Below are 21475 nucleotides of genomic sequence, written 5' to 3'. Positions count from 1 at the left end.
TTAAATCCCATTTCTCCTTTAATTTGTATTTGAGAATGAGACTTTCCTTGAATACAAGAAAAGAAGATTTGTTGGAGAGAAGAAGTGAGCAGGAAAAATATTACAGGATTTAAAAATATTTACGAGCTAAAATGGAAGGAAATGCAACAAGCAGAAACATTTTACAAATGGACCCTGTAAGGATGCAGCTGTTTGGCTAAGCCACATCTTAGACTTCCAGTCCCTACCTTCATCTCTAGAGAGGCATGCTAGGAGGGAAAAAAAAAGTGCTTTTAAAGAACTGTAGATTAGGGGAAAGTTAGGAAATGAGCTTGGTGGGGGGCTTTAGATCGTTTTTAAAAAGGGATTGTAAGAAGACTGTTTTGGTTTAATCTATCATTGCTGACTCATTGTGCCAATTAGCATTATATTGTTATGGCTAGTCAAATAAGAAATGGATATTTGCCACTAACCAATTTAGTCCAAGCAAGTCAAGCTCAACCAAAAACTCTCTAAAAAGGGTCCTGAAGGAAAAAGCAACAAAATACTCACTACCTGAAACAGCTGTTGATGAAATGATCAACTCCAGACCTTTCCCAAGACTTTGCTAATGCTGTTTCACTAGAATTTAGGTCAAGAGCTGTGCTTCTGGGCAGCCCTGCCAAAGGTAAAGAAGAGCTTGCTGGAGCCAACTGTATATTCTTGAAGCAGAGGATCCCATTAGGACAATATTTCCTTTAAAAAAGAGAAGAGAGCAAAATAGGCCCAATCTTCTTTTTAGTCTCTCTCTCTCTTTCACACACATACCCCTAACCAAGACAACAGCAAATCACCCGAGGCTCTAATTTAGGCATGGGAGGGACAATAAGCCTTCCTAAAAACAGACTAAAAGTTTTACAAGGTCATTATTGATAGTCAAAGCCACAATCCTATTATTAAAAAGGGTTGTATGTAAGTTTATATATTGGCCTTGATAGATTCAAAAGTGGATTTATGGAACTAGTTATGGTTGAGGCATCTAAATCCCAGGATCAGGCACCACTATTCCTGAAACCCTAAGTGCCTATATTTTTTGCTTCTGAACACACATACTATTGCTCCACTCTAGGCGTCCAGCACAACATATTACATAGCAGGTTAAGCCCCACAAGAAAAGGTCACACAAAACAGCTGCGGAACTTTGGCACCTAAACAGTTTCTAGGAAACTCCATGAAAAATGGCACCACCCACTGCATGTACCACTCATAACAGCAGTAATCTTGGTATGAGAACTAATTTCAGTTTGGCCCTCCCTCTGCTGAGAAGGGAAACGACCACGTAGGCCTCCCACTGCTCAGAAAATTGCACTGGTCCGTGGAATATTCCAATATGGGCCTCCCTCAGTCTCTCCTGTTGAAGCTATTCCACTATAGATAAATAGTAGAAGAGTCTCCAGCAAAGAGAGCACAAGCATGAGAATGATTCTATATTGGAATGCCTGAACTTAAGTGACCCAAATCACATATGACAAATCTTTACAAGTCTGAGAGCTAGCCACACACTATTGGGATTGGTACTCCAGTCCCACTACTGAGGGTGCCTTGTGCCTTGGCAAGTACGCCCTGCTGGACTGAAGCCACAACAATCTGTCCCTGGTGGGCAGGAGCAACAGAATGCATGGTGGCTCTTGGCATCACATTTTCCCCCAAGTTTTTTTACCAGTGTTTTATGGCCCTGGATTAGTCACATGGTGACATCAGGGCCTCTCCCCCGTACAGAGGCTGCTAAACCAGTAAGCTAGGAGATGTGGCCATGGAGAAAGAGAGGCAGCAGCCAACAGATGGCCACTGCAGGGTGGGGCAAGAAAGAGTTAAGAGGGTAAGCATACCTGAAAGCACATAGCTCAAACTGTTGTGGAAGCTAAATAAATTGTGCCCCCCAACTTTCAGCAACTAGATTTTGGTCCTATGGTCTTAACTGAAACCAAATTTCTTTAAAAGTCAATTGGGTAAATACCACAAGTTCATATCCAAAATCTGGAAGTTATTTTTTTCTCTCTTAACACATTAGCACACTGATGGTTTTGGAGAACAATTACGGTCACATATATTATATTGGACATACATACCTCCTGGAATGAAATAACTGAGGATGACATTTTTCAAAAGCACCTTAAGAACTTAGGAACATAAATCCCATTGAAAGCCAGTTGTCAGTCAAGGTTTTTTTGAAAATTCCATCCCCTCTGTGTATGTATATGGGAATCAAAACATTTTGTAAGCCACCTTTTCTCAATTAGTGAATATAACTGCAAATCTTAAAAGTCTCTAGATTCCTCGCATTTTCCCTTTTTTGGGAACACCCCAACACTCAAGCTCACTCTATCATTTGTTCTTGTCTGTTGTAAAGTAAGAAAGACAAATTCTCAGGGCACAAACTTTGTTTTTTGCTTTAATTCAAATATCTTCTTTGTTTTATAATTTGCATTTTAATTGTTCTTTCATAATGGTCGACCTGTCTGTAAGGGATTTGATTTTCCACTTACATTCCTTCTTCATCACAATGTCACCGTTTTCCAACACCACAGAGAAAAAGTGAATAGAATTCAAAATCTACCTAAGAAAAGCAGAAAAAATCAGCACACCAAAAAAATCACATAAGCCACACTATTAAGGTTTACTTCATGTTCTTAGAGCCACTAGATGGCAGTATTATTACACATGAACTACCAAGCATGTCTAAATCATAGTATATAGACTAGCACAACTCATCTCTGTTACTATTCAACATGCCTAAATCAACAGTGTCATACATCTCATCATGAATCAAAAATGTGCTAGATAAGATACTCTCTATCGCTATGCCAGTTGTGTATTATCCCAACAGGACTCTGCACTTCCAACTACATCATAGTTGTGTTTATTTACTAGCATTTTAAGTTCTTCCTGCTTATTTCTTGTACTTCTTGCATAACTATAGAGATGACTAAGACTGTTTTGATGTCCCCCCCACAGTTCTATCTTGTATCTATGTTTGCTATTGCAGCCCATGCTCCCCCCAACCCCAATTTGTGATCCATATTTCAGGTATCTGCATTTTTTACTTACCTGTGGTCTATGATCACCTGCCCATATTAAACCTAGTTTAAAGCCCTCCTCACTAGATTAGCCAGTTTGTGTCCAAATACTCTCTTCCCATTCTTCAGTACATGGACTCCATCTCTTCTTATCAGTTTTTCTTAGAATAGCATCCTGCAGTCAAGGGAACCAAAGAACTAGTGGCAACGCCATCTTGGCAACCAAAACAACAAGCAGTCAAGTAGCACTTTAAAGACTAGCAAAATAGTTTATTAGGTGAGCTTTCGTGGGACAGACCCGCTTCTTCAGACCATAGCCAGACCAGAACAGACTCAATATTTAAGGCACAGAGAACCAAAAACAGTAAGCAAGGAGGACAAATCAGAAAAAGATAATCAAGGTGAGCAAATTAGAGAGTGGAGGGGTGGAGGGGAAGGTCAAGAATTAGATTGAGCCAAGTATGAAGATGAGCCCTTACAGTGACTCAGAAAGTTCCCATCACGATTTAAACCATGTGTTAATGTGCGGAATTTGAATATAAAAGCCAGCTCGGCTGTTTCACTTTCCAGGACAGAGTGATAATTCATCTTGTAATATTGATATCTGCAAGATGCTGGAGTTCTCATGCCTTCAGTCCAACATAGGATTTTGAGAGTCCTTGCTTTAAGCTGGACTTCTGCTTTGGCCCTGGCATGCCCTTCAGTCCTCAATATGCTGTTTGTCACCTTGCCAGACCCTAAAGGCTTTCATTTTCACCTCAATCAAGCATTCAATTTCCACATTTTTCTCATCAAACCAGTCCTGATGCTTGCTGGACAGGTAGCCAACGGTTTCTTCACAAGCTGCAATGATGACATTCTTCAACTGACACTGGTGTTCTTCCACATCTTCAGGGTGTACTGTCAGCAGCTCACTTTGGGGCACTATCTGGAAGTCAATTTGTCTGAGGGGATCCTTCGAGCCTTCTATGTTGATCTTTTGTCAGATCAGTTTCCTCTTAGTTCTCCATTTGGTGAGAATCTGAATTGCTATCATAGATCAAATAAAATTGTGCCAGTGCTTTTACTGAAGATGTTGCTATGATGTCTTAAATTTGTTTTTCTGGCAGAAGAGGGTGTTCCTGACCACAAGTTTGTGTTCCACACATTTCAAAAGGACGAACACTCCATTGGAGTTGCTGTTGCCAATTTCTTCTCTCCCAATGATGTCTGCCACAGGTGCACATCTCTTCCAACTCTATCATTGAAAACCCCCAAGAGAATAATCCCATCCCATGGGGATGTCTTTCAGGACTGTGTGCAAAACTTCACCTTGATGTCATCTTCAGATCTAGAGTTCCAGCATAACCACGGATGACGACAGTTGGCTGTCGGTTTTTTGGCAAGCTTCAAGCAGAGAATCATGAGACACTCGTTGATGCTGATAGGGACTTCAGATATGATCTTTGTCAGTTCATTCTGGATGGCAAATCCTACTCCATGAATTTGTTTTTTCTTCCTTTGGGGTTCCCTTCCAGAAAAAGGTGTACCCTCTACATTCTTCTCTTAGCTGCCCATCTTCTGGTCTACATGCTTCTGCCAGAGCAGCGATATCAATGTCAAATTGTTGCAGTTTGGAGGCGATAATTGCTTCACGTCTTTAGGGTTGCTCACTGTCTGGGGTGTCTAATAAAGTCCAAATAGTCCATGTTCCAAATTTTACCCTTTGATTTTGACTGCATAGAGGGGAACCCACTGGACGCAGTTATACTGTCAGGGGGCTGAGGTGGACTATGTTGACGGCACCTTTTCTCACCCCCTCCCCATGTGAGGTAAGCAGAGCAGATCCTAAATAGGGCTGCTCAATCATGGATACAGCAGCTGTACTTTTCTACTACCTCAATTCTTGAAACAGAACGACTGATACATACATCCACTGCTTCAATTTCACAATACTGCTCCTGTTGCCAGTCCCCATAAGACTTAAGGTTAGGAGAGTAATGCACAGAGAAAAATGTCTGTGTACAACTTCTATTAATGTGGGGGGATGATTTCACTCAAGCCACTACACTATCCTTGATAGACAGAAGGCCCCACTCCAATGTCATAGGATCCAGGACGCTTAGGATTTCCTGTCCACTGCAACCTTCATCTGCCTTCGCAGCCATTGTAGCATTATCTTTGCTATCCTCTGTTCTGCCATTGAGGACTTTTAGGATCACTCTTTGTTGGACCCTCCCCCTTGACCCCACCAGGAGTACAAGACTCCATATAGCATCGCTCTCAGGTTCACCAGAACACACAAGTCCATTCATCACAAAGTGACGATCCAGAGAGTAGGTATCCCTAGCACTTCTCCACTATTTGCTTGGCATCATTATATGGACACAAGGTAAGGAGGCCCTTGCAGAATTTCACAGGGATTTCAGTAACTTCCACCATACCATCAATCTCTGCCTTGATCACTCCAGGAAAAAGATCTGGACACAATACAAATCAACTACGATCAAATGAATACCACTCTATACCAGAAATCCACTGACTGCTATTCTTACCTACATACCTCCAGCTTCCAAGACATATCAAACAATCCATCGTCTATATTCAAATCCTAAGATACAGCCATATCTGCTCCAATCCCACCAGAGACAAGAAAAAAAAAACCTACAAGATCTTTATCAAAGATTTGTAAAACTTAACTAACCAGCAAGGGAAGTTTAAAACCATTGACAGGTACTCAGAACACATCGTAAATCCAAGAAGGAAAAACAACGTAACACCATGTCTCATCACTTATACCCCACAGCTTAAAACTCTCCAGCACAGCATTGACAATCTACGACTTACACTGGAACATGATCCCTTCACGCTCACAGACCTGGGGAGACGGGTTTGCTCTTTCCCACAGCCACCCACCCAACCTCAAGAAAATACTCATTAGCAGCCACACCCCATACCACAAAAACACTAACATGCAACAAACCCCATTGTCAACTCTGTCCACATATCTGTACTAGAGACACCATCACTGGACCTAGCCAGTTCAGCCATACAGTCATGGGTTCCAATGCATATCCACTGATGTGGTATATGCTATTATGTGCCACTAATGTCCTTCTCCCATATGCACTGGACAGTCTCTGCAACAGCAGTAAGCAAATTGGGGACCCCTCCGGGGGAGTATGAAATTTCAAAATAGGGGTGCAGCATGACTGGCTACTAGGTCCAAGGCTCATCCATCTCATTTAAAATGTTTAAATAATTTTATTTTGTGTATTTACATATACATACACAGACTGATAAAGTTTCTACATTCTTCATATTTATTTTCTTAGATGTGCCAAAGGGTTCCCCCCCACATATGAACATAACCAAAAATTGTTGGTTTGGATCACATTAGACAGGTCAGGAGAAAGGCCTGCTAATTGCAGAGACAAAAAGTGGGACCTGACGTAAAAAGTTTGCTCACCCCTCCCCTACTGTTGCCTTGTTTAACTGCAGTGTTCTGAGTTATCGTACGTGGGCTGGATAATCCTAGATATTTTAATTCTTGTTTCTAGGTTTCAGATGAATAAAAGACTAAAGGTGACTTTCTGTAATGACACAAATGACTTGATTGCCTATTTATCTCACCCTTTTATAGCTTTTGGCTAATGTCATCTGGAGCATATTAAAGGTATTGTTACTTCCGATGTGGGTATTAGTCATGTGTAAGAAAAAACAAACCCACAGTAGGACTGTCAGAAAAAGATACCTGTATCCCAAACATTTATTGTATAACATATGTTGAGAACTGGCAGTTTAAGGAGTTTTATCTTATCTTTAGCTTTAAATATTTCATTTTCTGATTTATCTTTTGCTTGCATATTTTGGAAATACCACATTAACCAATGTTTCAACATTTCCTTCTTCATTCAAATATGGAACAAATTACTGTCACTTCCAAAACCCTTTATGTGTCAGAATTCCTCTCCCATGAAATCCCTATGTCCACGTTCTCTCTTCTTCCTTATGGATCTTCAATGGAGAGCCCACTGTTTATGCCGGCTAAAGGGAATGAACACAAGTTCCCTTGGAACCTGGTTCTCCTGTCAGCCTGAAATGAGCACAAAAATCAGCAAGAGGTAATTATCTCCCTGAGCAATAATGCACACATCATTATACGGTACTTGTCAAAGGAATAAACTCCCCTCTCAAATGTCTCCTCATTAATGTCCATATTATCACTAATGCAAAGGATACAGAACTTGCTGGAAAGCCTTGAAGAAGTTCCATTAGCTTATTTTGTTAAGATAAAACTTAAAAAGTGTCCTAATTTCTCTAACGCTAATAAATATAATACAAAATGAATTATGACTATAAAGTAATGATAAAACCTGTTACTGTAAGACAAAAATATTTAAAATTTTCACAAGCAAATGCAAAGTATTTTATAACTCCAATGTAACACTACTGGCATTTTGTCATGCTACATAAACTAACAATGGGGAATTTCAATTTTGTATTTTTGTTTTTATATCAACAAAATATTGTAGTTTAATCTGAGCACTGAAATAGATTTTAATATTTTAGACTCATTTTGAATAGTTTACCAATGGTATCAAAAGGTAAGTTAAATCTCAGTGGCTGTAATGAAAAGCTTTTATGCCCTTTATCTCAGGTGCCTGGACAGCATGCAATCCTTTAGCATCTAGAAAAAAAAAAAATCAGTAAAATTCCAGTATTTAATTTTTTAATGAAGTTAGGTATATTTCATAACATCAAGTCCATATTTTATATATATTTCTTAACTCTTACATATGTATAATAAATCTGCTGCACTATTTGAAATGTTTATTAAGGATGAAAAATATTTTCCATTCATCTATATCATATTCATAGGCTCATAACTGTGAGAACATTTACAATTTACAAGTTCTCTATGCTGTGTCTCTGTTCAAATGTAACAAGGAAAATTTGAGCAGTCTCTTCAACTCTTCCGGAGTTAGCAGAACATGTTCATTAAAAAAAGTCCCAAATAAACAAAAAACACACACAGTTTTTATCAAAGTTATATTACTGGTAATGTCGATTTGTAAAGCATTTTCAGCATCTTCACATGACGACTGATATTACAAAACAATTTTCTTAAACTACCAGTTTTCCCACAGGAAAAAAAAAAATCTAAATCCATGGCAATATATACAAGATAGTAATTAGACTGGATTCCATCTACCCTTGTGTGCATACAGTGCACTGAGAAGTGGGAGTATGGACTGTGCCTCCCATCCCAAGGGCAAAAGGGCCAGGTTAGAATTCTTGTTCCTTTGTTGAGTAGGCAGAACCTCATGTCATGGTGCAAATTCACTCTGCCGCCCAACTCAAGCTTTGCCCTAAATAGCACCATCTTATTCTTGAGACCTCATCCCAAGCCAGACAAAGTCGATGTTTTGGGTCAAGCCAATATATAGTGATCCTTATTCTAGAAATTAGACGTCAGTCATGAGAATCATGTTCCTTTCCTTCATAACAAAAATAATTTAGCTGAGTACCTTTTTGTGATGAACCTTTCTGGGTACATAAAACCAGAAACAAAGGCCACAATTTGCATTGGCATCAATGGAAAGTAACTCCACTGAAATCACTGATTTCAAATCAGCGTAAAGCCTACCTGAAATTACAGTGAGACCTAAAAGCTTTTAAATGTAACTAAAGGTAACAAAACTCTTGCCAATTTATATCACAGTGCTCGGATTCAAGTTCAATCTCTATTAATGTCCTGAAAAAAGTACTTGTAAAACTGAAGCTTACTTATTACTGAAACACTAGTTTGATGCCCTCTCTTCTCTAATCTTAATTTCCTGCATTCTGGTGTTCATATCAGCAGAGGCGTATGTTTCAGCCACTGTTTCTGGAAGAAGATCTTCATTCTGTCCTTCTGCGAAAATGGTGTCACATTTCTTAACTGAAAATTGCATATATACATTTTTGTCACACTTAATTTCATCTTTTGCACTATTTCTGCCTTTACTATATGAACTGGGTTTCTTCCTGGATCGTTTTCTAGAATTACTTCTTGAAATCATACCAACATTTCTATGTTGCCGATTTGGTGTTTGCCTCTGTGCACTCTCTTTTTCAGCTACCAAAAAACTTTTTTCAGTAAAGCCAGGATTTTGTTCAGGAATTTGCAGAAGACACGACTGTTGTGTTTTACTTCGAAGTTGTGAACATGGCTCAGTTGGTTTTGTAGTGTCAATTCCAAAGAGGCAATATGTACTTTTGCTGTAGACAGCATGACCAGCTGCAACCAAAATCTCAGCTATATTACTCTGCTCACACAAAATGTCTACCTCTAGTTTCATTCCAGAACCATATTGCTTAAACTGGAAAATCAGGTCTTGTTTACTTAGAAATTCCTGGAACAAGAGCTTAGCTTCATCAGTCCAGTGTTCCCCTGTAGCAGGAATCACACCAGATAAGGAGCAAGAGTAAGATAACCGTGGTAAACAAATAAGTTCTTCTGGAACAACTTTCAGTTTATCAATGTCTGAGTAGGGAATACACGTAGGAAAGCCATAATCAATAAATGTAAGAAAAACAGATTGATTCGAAACTTCAGAAACTTCTACTCTGTTCCACTGTGCTTCCAACCCAAACTTGACCAAACAACTTGTGCCAGGAATCACAAGGTCCTGTGGCATAGTAGGCAAATTGCTGGGAAGGTCAGAAAGTAGCAAAAATAAGGTCTTCATAGTGTCAAATAAATCTTCTAATTGAATACAGAAATCTGAAGGATCAGTAACTGTAGTTGCAAATCCAGGGTACTTATTACCATTTTGGAGGAACATCCATGTAACTGAATTTAGTCTAAATGAGCGTACATACATATTAGAACCCACATTATTTGTACTTTGTGAATAATTAATTTTGTTGATTTTGCCATGCCCAGGAATCTGATTCAAATATTCCAAAAGCAGAATCTCATCTACTAAGATATCTACTTCCCAAATACAAGAAGATTCCAAGTATCTCAGAAACAGAAGTTTTATTTCATGATGTCCAACTGCATTTACCACAGTGTCATATGACATATTACCTAAATTTTCAATCCAAATCCATTTACATGATATGGCTTGTTTAGGAATATTCTTGATCTCATTACTGAGAATTTTTGTATTATGTAATGATACCATTTCATGTTTACCATTATCCATGAAGAAAACTAGCATTTTTTCCTCACTTACAAGCTGTATTACTTCTGATCGGTACCACTTCAAGGTTTTTTTAGATTTTGTCAAGCACTCCAGTCCTTCATGAATATTTTCTACTGCAATCAAACGATTTTGCTTTGCTTCTTTGGCAACCATTACATTTAAATCTGAAAATGTTTGCACATTTCTCATTAATTTTATGTGAAAATTTCCACATTTTGAAATATGAATTATTTTTGCCATTTCTAGTTGTCCAGGATTTAGATCTTGGTTAGGGATTTTAGAGAGAACTTCAGAGGTTTTTCTAGTCTCAATAGCCTTGTGTTTATCACGATCTCTAGACGTCTTCCTTAGTTCCTTATCTTCAGAATCTGCATTTATCACTAAAATGTCCTGTTCTGTATTAATTTCCATATTTACCATTAGAATGTTCTGTGACCCTAAGCTGTCATATCTTCGCATTAAATCATTAACAGACTTTCCATCACATATTATATCTACCTCCCACTGTTTCTCATGTTGTTGCAAAAACACACAAGACATCTTTTTATTATTTACTTTTCTGTAAAAGTAGGATAGAACCCTACTGCTCCAGCTTCCATCAGGATGAGTACTTTTTACTCTACTAAGGAAACAATGGATACTGAACCTTGGCCAAGTTAAGAACTTGCCTTGAATTTTGTAGATTTTTGATGGACTCACAACTTCTGTATTACCATAATCAATGAATTCTACCTCATACAATTTTCTTGATCTAACTGTTTTAATAACTGCTCTATATAAAAAACAATCAACTGCATATTCTGCTAAAACAAGATCCCCTGCCACAAGTTCATTCAGATCATTTTCACAGTCTACATGTATTTTTCCTGCATTTAATTCTTCTGCAAGTTGAATGATTGTGTTTTCATCCTCTGCAAGCTGAATATAGAAACTATGTGGGCTATTTATATTAGAAATGTATCCTACTAATTGAGAATTCAGCTCAATGTTACGTGGAGGAAGAAGATTGATATATTTGGGTCTATATACTCCACCTTCTTGCTGACCTGTCTGACTTAGTTGGTTGGTGCAATATTCAGTCATAATGTTTGCAGGTAATTTCTGCAAATTGAACAAAGGACAAAGCAAGGATTCAGGAGTAGATTTTCCATCCACATTTTTCTCTGCGTGTTCTGAAGACACTTTCACAACATTTTTATACACTAGCTCTTTATTGCCATGTATTGTTGGCAGTTCAAAGGGAGCATTGTACAATTTTTGTGGAACAGGCAAAGGTTGTCCTTTATCCTCAATATCCTCTTGAACACCAGTACGAAAAGATATCTCATGTATTTGAGTTATTGCAGTTGTCAAGACAAGTCTCTCAATATTTTCATCTTTTATCTTACCATCTTGCTCAGGTTTTGCTTTTTGTACCTTAACATTTTTAACAGATTGTTCTGCAAAACTTTTTGTAATCTCCAATTCCTCTGTGTACTTTTCCCCATTCTCAAGAAGCAACTGTAGAATTTCTTGATTTATCTGGATAGGGCCATCATACAGCTCCACACCAATTTGGCCATCTGACTCTCTGGATACTACTACTGCCTTCAATGATTTACCCAAGAAATTCTTCTCAAACCATTTATTGAATTCTACTGGAATTTCTCTCTGTTTAAGATCAGACATATAGCATTTAATGGCTTGCATGGGTGTCAATAGCAAATCCCTGGCATAGTCTGGAATAGGCATCAATTTGTCTCTCTCTACCATCTGTTTATTCCCAAAATCCACAAAATAAGCTAGTAAATAGGATGATGATCCCATGGAAGAAACCAAAGCTCGGTAAAAGAGACCATCTCCAAAATATTTGGCTAAGCATAATCGCATTTTGTTCAGATCACATTCTGAGCTTTTTGGAAGGTTACTAATCTCTGCAATCTTTTTCATCAATTTATCTATAATTTCAGTGTTACGATTAAGCTGGCAATAAAATTTTGCAGGGCTGTATATATACGTTATATATATGTTCTCTTCACTTCCAACTTCTATATTAAAAGATGAGTAGCAAAAACTAAATAAAGAAACTGATGGTTGAAGTGCTTTTGTCAGTCTAATTAATTGGGACTGGCCATGGCCATGCTCTATAAGAAACTGCTGTGCATCAATAGATGGACTCTGTAAATCAACTAAGTTACACAAGCAATTAGACCTTATGAGAACCACAGCATAAATGACACAAGTCAATAGCCCACTGGAAGCAGAAATGAAGTTTCCAAAATCTCTACATGCCTCTTTAGTCCAAAGGACTGGGCAAAATAGTGAAGATTCATTGATATTTTTTAGACTACATCTAAATGCTTGACTTTCCAAAGTTAAAAAATCTGGAAGAACAGCTTGAAGATCCTTTAGAAAAACTCTTTCCTGATTACCATAGTCTACAAATAAAACATCAACTTCATTCTTGGATACTTGTTTCAGAACAGCTGCTCTGTACCACTTCCCATCCTTGGAATGTTTAGCAACACAGGCAATGTGCCCAGTTTTATAGGGGTTGGTATGCACTTCATAGTAACTCTGAATTTGCTCCATTAAATTCTTAAGTTCTGGTAATTTGTTTTGCAACTGACATAAAAAATCAGATGGAGAAACAATATGACAACAAATGACATCAAGAACTGCTCCTGGTTTAAATGTTAGCTCTTTGTAAGAGCTCACAGAATCTTTTCCCGCAGATATTAGATGATTCTTTTTAGAAAGAGTACTTTCCCATCTTGGAAAAGATTCAGGAGACTCTCTTGCCGCAGAAGACGTTTTTAACAACTGTTTGCTTTGACAGATATTTGTCATTGCGGATACTTTCTTTTTAGGTATAACATATGTACCTCGTGTATTTATATATTTTTTTATACTATCTTTGGAATTTAGGCCTTTAGAATTTTTCACTAATTTTGAAAGGGAATCTGGTTTCATTTCCCAGTACTCAGCACATCCCGCTTGAACCATAAGCACGACAACATCTATTTGCTGTAAGCCATCCATAATCTGTGCATTAACAACGTACTTACCATTTTGCTTTGCAATGACATTAAGCAAGAGTGGTTTGTCAAACACAATCTTTTTAAAGAAATCAGTTTCTTTTTTAATCCATACATCCTCAATGGGAAATGCATTAGCAAGTGCACAATGTACAGCAAGTGCTGGTAATTTACAAAACTCTGGAAGCAAGATTTTCACATGATGAAATGGTACAGTATCTGTATTTCCAAAATCCAAAAAATAAACATTAATGTTTACACCTTCCACTTCGGTGATAAGTCCCCGATAATACTGCATGTCTTTGCTATAACGAGCACAGCAGAGCAACCCAGGCATCGGTTTTTCAACAATCCTATCATTAATTCCATATCTAGCGTACACCTCTGCAATATTTTTCATCAAGGCTTGAAACTCACTGTTGTGATCATTAGTCTGAATCCAGAAGTTTGATGGATTCAACACATACTCAACAAAAGCAATGATAACAGAACCTATTTTCATTTCTACCGTTTTGCAAGAGATTGATAAAGAAGGGTCCGGTTCAATTAAGCAGTTTCCTGCTTGTTGTGTGTGCCCAACACAGCTCTCAAGTGAAACACAGAACTCTTCATAAACTCTGATGTCTCCAAGTGTATTAGTGATATCTGCAACAGAAACTAGGGAACTTGCTTCAGCTCCATGCTGTTGTGGATATTTAGCATTAATTTCAGATTCCTGATTATATAATGTAACATAATATGAACACTCATCAGCATTGAACAAATCAATGCTGGCATACACAGCACTCTGCCCTAACAAGGCCTGTTTAAATTCTTTCAGTTGAGAATTTCTCACTGCTTTGCTCTGATCACTGAAGCACGACAGCGCACCCTGAAAGGACATCACTGGTAAGGAAGTGAATTCTGGTTGAAGTTTCAAAACATGATTGGAAAGCACAACTTCGCTGTTGCCAAAATCCATGAACCAGACCTTTACTTGGTCACCAGAGAGGAGCTGCTGTATCACTCCTCGATGCCACTGTCCTTTTCTTTTTGCAGCACAGAGAGCACCAAAACTATCACAAGAGGAAGTATTTTCCCTACTGACAGCTTCATAATGCAAAGTCATTGTTGTAGTCAAGTCTTCTAGTCCTTTCTGCCATTTTAGTATCTGACAGTAAAATTTGGTTGGACTGATAGCAACTGTTATTTTTACCTTCTCTATACTGCCAATAGATAAAGAAGGCAGGAATCTCTCCAGAACTGGCTGAATTGGTAGATTTTCAGCAATGCTGAAAGAGGATGTCTCTGGCCTTCTGTATTTCTGTTGCAGCAAATCTGGCATTTGTTTGCAAAGAAGCTCTTGGGGTAATTCCTTTAACATTTCTACAATAAGACGAAACGAATCTCCATCAACAAGTTTTCCTAACTTCAGCCCAAGAATATCACTAGTGATTTTTGGTACTTCAAGGAGAAACAATTGATATGGTAAAATAGCTTGCACATGACCTTTAATCTGTAATCCTATTAAAGAAAGAAAATAATTTCGAGCTTTTGGTCCCCAATTTTCCCCAAGCGGAAGTATGTTTGCAAAAACACCACACACCATCTTTGGGGGCAACTGGAACAATTCACCACAAGCAGAAGCAACATGTATTTCATTAACCATTAGAACTTCCCCAATGTCTATGAGAAACACTTTACAGATTTCTTCTCTCTTTTCCAGAATTCTTCCTCTATGCCATTCACCAGTTGCGTCCTCCACCAAACAAAACTCACCAACACCAACTCTGTCCCTTACTTTGGACGCATGCTGTATTTCCTTTTGCAATATGTGGTAATCAAAATCACTTTGTGTCTTATTTTTTCCCTGAAATGTCACGAGCACTTCCTTTGGGTGGCACTGTATGTGAGCTATTTTCAGATCCATGTCTAAAAATTTTGGGGATGGAGACAAAGAATCCATTGTCTGCAACACAAGAATAGGAAATTTTGCTAATCATCCAGTTTTCAATTAACCTTTATATTAACAGTATTCAACTTAAACAATGTCTATCCAGTATGTACTTTCCACAAAATGTTCAATAATTTTTGTACTGATTATAATTCCAATTTTTCCACTTCCCTGATTACATCAGGTACCAGTCTCCCTCAGATACTATCTGCATGTGCTCCTCACACACAAAGAGTGTGTCCTGAACTTACTACAGTAAACCCTTGATTTAACGGACTAACAAGGAGGTAGGAATGTCTACTAATGCCGCAAGTCTGTTAAATCTGTATAGTTACACTGTATGACTAATCTTCCCAGCCCATCACTCACTCCTTTCCTCTGCCTCCTCTCTTCTCTTCCCTTCTCCTCTCCATCTCCCTCTCCCAATTATTGGGAGAGAAGCTGCATGTTGGCCTGGCTCTTCCACCTCCCACAGCTCTCAGTGTGCTCAGTGCTATGGTTTTCCAGCCCTGCTGGGTCCAGCAGTGGCAGAGGCTCTGGTGAGTCACGGGCACTTATTTTGGGTGTGTGGCGGCTGGTGGATAATGTCTGTTATTTCCACAGTCAGTTAAATCAGGACCCGTTAAATTGCGAGTTTGCTGTATTGAGCGTTCTGACTGGCTTTATCACCTTACGCAAAGCAAACCAAGGTGGTCCTCAAATACACAAAGTATCCTTCATCTCTATTCCGTTTATGTAGACATGTTTGCAAAACAAGGACATAGGAGACTCAGTATTTCTGCACAAAACAAGTGGATGCGATATTTCTCTGCCATTCATGCTGTCTCAACTAATCCTGGACCACCTTTCAATCTGCAAGTAATCTGGGGACATTCTAGGAATTTAACAATAGGACTCAGGAGCTGAACCCCACACACCTGATATCTTACCTGAAGATATGACTCTGCTGAGAAGAAAAACAGCAAAGACTCAGTTCTCTATTTTAAAATTTTATTTTATTATTTTTTATTGTCACTAAGGTGTGGGTCCCTCATCCTCTTTCACTTCCTGGTATTAGTTTTATTTGAGACAATCTCAGAGAGGTAGCTGTGTTAGTCTGTAGCTTCACAAGTAACCCAAAATCCTGTAGCACCTTAGACACGAGAGCTTTCATGTGTAAGACCCATTTCTTCAGATGACTGGAACAGAAAAAAAATCTCTATCTTATGCATGACAAGGGCAACTTCCACGACTTCGATATCCACACAAATGGGACACATCCAATCTTACATGCTTCATCAAATGGTCATACTAATGGCAGGTAACCCTTCCCCCCTCCCCTTTTCCTTGTCCCCTGGACTCTTTTTGTTTCCTACTCACATTATCTGAAAAAGTGAGTCTTACCCACAAAAGCTTATGATATAATACATTTGTAGTCTCTAAATTGCTAGAGGACTGCTTTTTATTTGAGAGATGTGCGTGTCCAAGACACATCTCTCTGTGCTTCTCCTTCCCCCTTCAGGAGGATTGATCTGTGGCCCTGTGCAGTAATGCTCACCTCTTTTGAAGGAATTATAGCTTTTAGCAGAACTGCAAATGTGTTAGTCTTTATAATGGACCTTCCACGTCTGTTTGGAGAAATAACTGGAATTCACAGTTCTACTGAAGAAAAAAATTTTATGTTAATTATATGCATAATGCCTTTTATTGTACTTACTTGTCCATAACAGTGGATTTTATTACAAAAAAAAAAAATCTATTTTCACATCACTTTTTAACAAAAAGTCTTCACCTATATTTATCTAAGTCTCCAAGGTTCAGATTGACTAGACCTTTATTCAAATTTACTGCAACTGACCTCACTTCACATTCTTTGAATTTCATGTCCAGAAGTTTCACACCACACCATTATAAATTTACATACTAAATATAATGTTCTGGTTAATAATTGACAGTCACACTGTCAAATACATTTGCCCGCTGTCAAAGAGCAAATTGGTAGGAATCAATCCCTCAGATAAAAACACAGTTCCTGAGAAACTAAGTTTTACATTAAAAAAAAAGAAAATGAATTTCTAGCCTTTATGGAGGAATGTCATGTAAGAACACAAGAATACCTATACCAGTAACTCATTTGGCCCTGCATGCTGTCTCCTGATAGTGGCCAATCTCAGATTGAGATATTGAGGCCTAGCTTCTGATAGTGAGAGGTTTAGGGACACAGAGCACCCTAACTAATGACATTATAGATTTATCTTCCATTGATTTATCAATTTTTTTTAAACCCTGTTATACTTTCCTGGTGGTCACAGCATCCTCAGCAAAAAGTTCCATGGGTTGACAGTGACAGAGAATTGTATGTACCATAGATTTTTATGGTGGCATGATATTTTTGTCTTAACTATCACTTTTCTAGTGGTTCCAAACATTCTGCTAGCTCTTTTGAAGCCTTCTGTTTACTGAGAGGATGTTTTCAGAGAATTAACCATAATGACTCCAAGATCTCTTTTTTGAGGGATAAAAACTAGTTTAGAGCATGCCATTTTATACATATAGTTGGGATTACGGTTTCCAGTGCACATTACTTCACATTTATCAATCCCAAACTCATATAACATTTTGTTGCCCACTCACCCAGTTTTGTGAGACCCCTTCATAGTAAGTTTTACTCTTAATAACTTGAGGAATTTTGTATCAATTGCAAACTTGCCACCTCATTATTCACCCCTTCTTTCAGATCACTTAGGAGTATGCTGAATAGCGCAAGTCCTGGTACAAATTTTAGGGCGGATTACACTATTTACCTCTCTCCACTGTGAAAACCATTCATTTCCTACTTTTTATTTCTTAGCCTTTAAACAATTACTGATCCACAACCTTTCATCCCATGTCATTCTTAATTTGCTTATGATCCTTTGATGAGGGACCTTGTCAAAGGCTTTCTGAAAGTCCTAGCATACCATATATCCATTGTATTACTCTTGTTCACATTCTTGTTCACCAACTCAGAAAACTCCAAAAGGCTGATGAAACATGATTTCATTTTACAGAATCTATACCGACTGTCTCTCAACATGTGTTCATTTATATATCTAATAATTCTATTCTTTACTGTAGTTTCAGATCACTTGTGTGGTACTGAAATTCAGCTTCTGAGCCTGTAATTGACATCACTTCTGAAGCTTTTGGGGGTGGGGGCAACGTTACATTAACAATCTTCTGGTCATCTAGAAAAAAGACTTAAGTCATGGGCTACTTTCTAGTTTGTACTTCTGCAATTTCACATGTTGTTACTTCAGAACTCTTGAGAAAATATCGTCTGGCCCCAAACACTTATCACTGCTTAAATTATCTATTCATTCCAAAATCCCCACCATTCAACAGCTCACTATCCAACAGTTCTACCAATTTATCCCCTAAAAATAATGGCTCAAGCTTGGGAAGCTCCCTCACATCCTCTAGAGCGAAGACTAATACACTCATCCCTCACTATACGAGCATAATTGGTTCCCAAATTTCTGCATGTAGGCGAAAACTCATAAAAGCAACACTAAATTCCCATTAAAATACATGTAAAAGTCTCCAATTCATTCCAAGGGCTTGTAACTTGACATAAACCAGTTGAGTTTAGGTACAATTCTGATATATTTGAATAGCTTGGCACCAGAAATAGAATGTAGTGTATGTATGTAGAGCAGGGATTTCCAACCTATGGGTCCCGACCCAAATATGGATCCCATTAGATATGTTAAAGGTCGCCAGCTGGGCAGTTTCCAGCTGCATGTGGCTGTCAAAGAAGCCATTTACCATTTAACTGCTGCCTCAGGCAGATATCTATCAATAGCGATAGACAGATAACTGTGGGAGATGGCAGCTCTCTCTATCACTAGAGATAGCAATTACATCATGCCTACGTGCTCAAACCTTAACACTTGAGTTAATTGCTGGGAGCAGGAGGTCTGGGGGAGCCACCCAGCCTAGCAGCCCCAACAAAGAGGCTGCAGAAGGAGGAGTGTCTAAGGGTGGGGCTGTTGAGAGATGCGGGGGGCGGTCCTAAGACTGGGGGAAATTTGGGGATGCAGGGAGAATCTAATACTGGGGGTGGTCTGGGGCTGCTGGGGAGGGGTGTAAAGGTGAGAGCACTTTGGGGCTTCTGGAGGTGGGGTCTAAGGCTGGGGGTGGTTTGTGGATGCTGGGCAGGTTTAAGGCTGGAGGTGGTGTGGGATGGCAGTTGAAACCTGGCCGAGGGTGAGGTCCGTGGGGCAGGCAGAGGGGTCTAATACAGTAACCTTGGAGTTACCCAGGGGCTGTTCCTGCAATCCCTGCATAATTTGAATTTTCCTGCAAGGGGAGGAGAGCCAGCAACCACCCAGGCTGGCCAGTTTCCTGGTTCCCAGACAGGTGGGAGCTCAGAACCACGGGCAGGCTGGTTCCAGTCTCCCCTGGTTTGCAGGTCCTGGAAACTGATCAGCTCATGGCTAGTCAGTTTCACATTCCCACCACCACTGCAGGAGGGGGAACCATGCTAAAAGCCTTCTCCCTCTCTTCCCCCAGTCAAAGGGCTGTCAGACAGCTGCATGTCTGAGGGAAAGGAGGGAGAAGTATCCAGCTGCGGGTCTCTCCACCCCCAGCCAGGAGCTGCAGGGCTGAGGATCTCCCCACTCCCTCGCTAGGGACTCCGCTCATATAAGTTGGGGGAGTTCACTCCTATAGTGAATAAAGGTAGGTATATATATGTTCCTTGTTTTAGCAAGTACTCATAAGTAAAGTACTCATTAAACGAGGGATGGGTGTACAAAAAATTCATTTGGCTTCTGTGTAACAACTGTGTCTTCCTGGGGTGATACTTTAGCATCTTGATTGTCCTGTGGTCCCTCTGATGGTTTGATAAACTTCTTGAGTCAAAATTACTTTAAAAGTACTGTTAATCTGTGATTTGTAATTTGGGTTTGCCTATTTACACTTTCACTTGACTTGCCAAAGCTCATGCTCCTTTCTATTTTCCTCAGTAGTATCTGACTTCCAATATTAAAGAATATATTTTTGTTTCTACATAACACTTTTTTTCTGTTGTTTAGCTATGGTGGTATTATTTTGGTCTTCTTACTGTATTTATTATTTGCCCTATACAATTAGTTGGAGCCTCTATTACATCTTTTTAAAAGTTTCCATGGGACTTGCAGACATTTCACTCTGATGATAGTTCCTTTCAATTTCCATTTAACTAGCTTCCTCAAATTCTTGTAGTTTCCTTTTTGAAGTTAAATGTTACTGAGATCACTTTCTTTGTTATCTTCCTCCCTGCAAGTATGTTAAACTACATTATAGTCACTGTTACTTCGCAGTTCAGTTACATTCACCCTCTTCTTACACCAGATCCTGTGCTCCATTTAGTAATAAGAAATGGCTTCCTATTTGTGGATTTCAGAATTAGCTGCTCTTAGAAAGTCATCAATGGTGTCTTGATTTCATCTTACATCCAGAGTTACTCAGGAAGGAATGCTATTATTGCAGTAATGCGTTCCTCAATCAGCATACAGCCTACAGAATGAAGGTCTGGCCATGCCTCTATTCAGCTTAATGGGACATAAATGGGTTAGGTATCCAGTTAGTGACTTTTCCAACTCATTGAAATACCCTATAGGAACTAATTCTGCAAAATTCTACATGGTTTCAGCTTTCAGTGACATCACGAGCCAAAAGAGAGAACAGGTTGGGGAAAAATAAAGTGTTTGGGGTGTAGACAGGGGTTTCTTTTTGCCCCCTTCCCCCCATACCCTCCTTTTTTGGGAAAAAAAAGTCCACTCCATTATTCCCTTTTGCACTACCTAATTACCATTTAAAGATAATCTGTATTACTGTCTATGCTGATTGTTGTCCTTATCTACATTTAAAGTTTTCTGCTGCAAGGAACAGAAATATTCAGGAACAAGCAACGGAATGATTCAATAAGAGAGAGGAAAACAAACTGTGCAGAAGACTTTAAAAGGGTTGAGTTGAACTATCTCTATGGCCTAAAAACAGCATTAAGAATTCAAGACAGAACTCAGCCCCTCAGGGCAGCAGGGTGCAGGAGTATGGAGACAATGCACTCAGTTCCTGGAGGAGGAAGCAAAATATTTTTGTATAGCAATCCTTTTTTGCCAACAGAAATATTATAATTTAAGAGCTTTTGACCAGAGGTTTCAATTTTTTGGCCGTGCACCAGCTTCTAAAAAACAGTACTTCTGCAGAAACCTGATGTCTAGGAATAAATATAAGGGGTACCCAACTGCACCTCAGCCCGCCAACATCCGTTGCCTGTGACATGCTCCAGAGAGTTGACCGAAAGACCAC

General features: G+C 39.0%; 1 protein-coding gene across 1 annotated transcript; it reads right to left on the bottom strand.

The window, feature by feature from the left end:
* Positions 1-8818: 8818 nt before the first annotated feature.
* Positions 8819-15172, bottom strand: TDRD15 (tudor domain containing 15). The gene is made up of 2 exons (XM_074988987.1): positions 13577-15172; positions 8819-13519 (listed from the first exon to the last, which is right to left on the bottom strand). The coding sequence occupies exons 1-2, from the start codon at positions 15170-15172 to the stop codon at positions 8819-8821; spliced, it is 6297 nt and encodes a 2098-aa protein (XP_074845088.1).
* Positions 15173-21475: the final 6303 nt, after the last annotated feature.

The sequence above is a fragment of the Carettochelys insculpta genome, chromosome 3 (genome assembly GCF_033958435.1).
Source record: "Carettochelys insculpta isolate YL-2023 chromosome 3, ASM3395843v1, whole genome shotgun sequence".
Taxonomy (NCBI): Eukaryota; Metazoa; Chordata; order Testudines; family Carettochelyidae; genus Carettochelys; species Carettochelys insculpta.
Note: the sequence above shows the minus strand (reverse complement) of the source record. Positions and strands in the feature narration are given on the sequence as shown.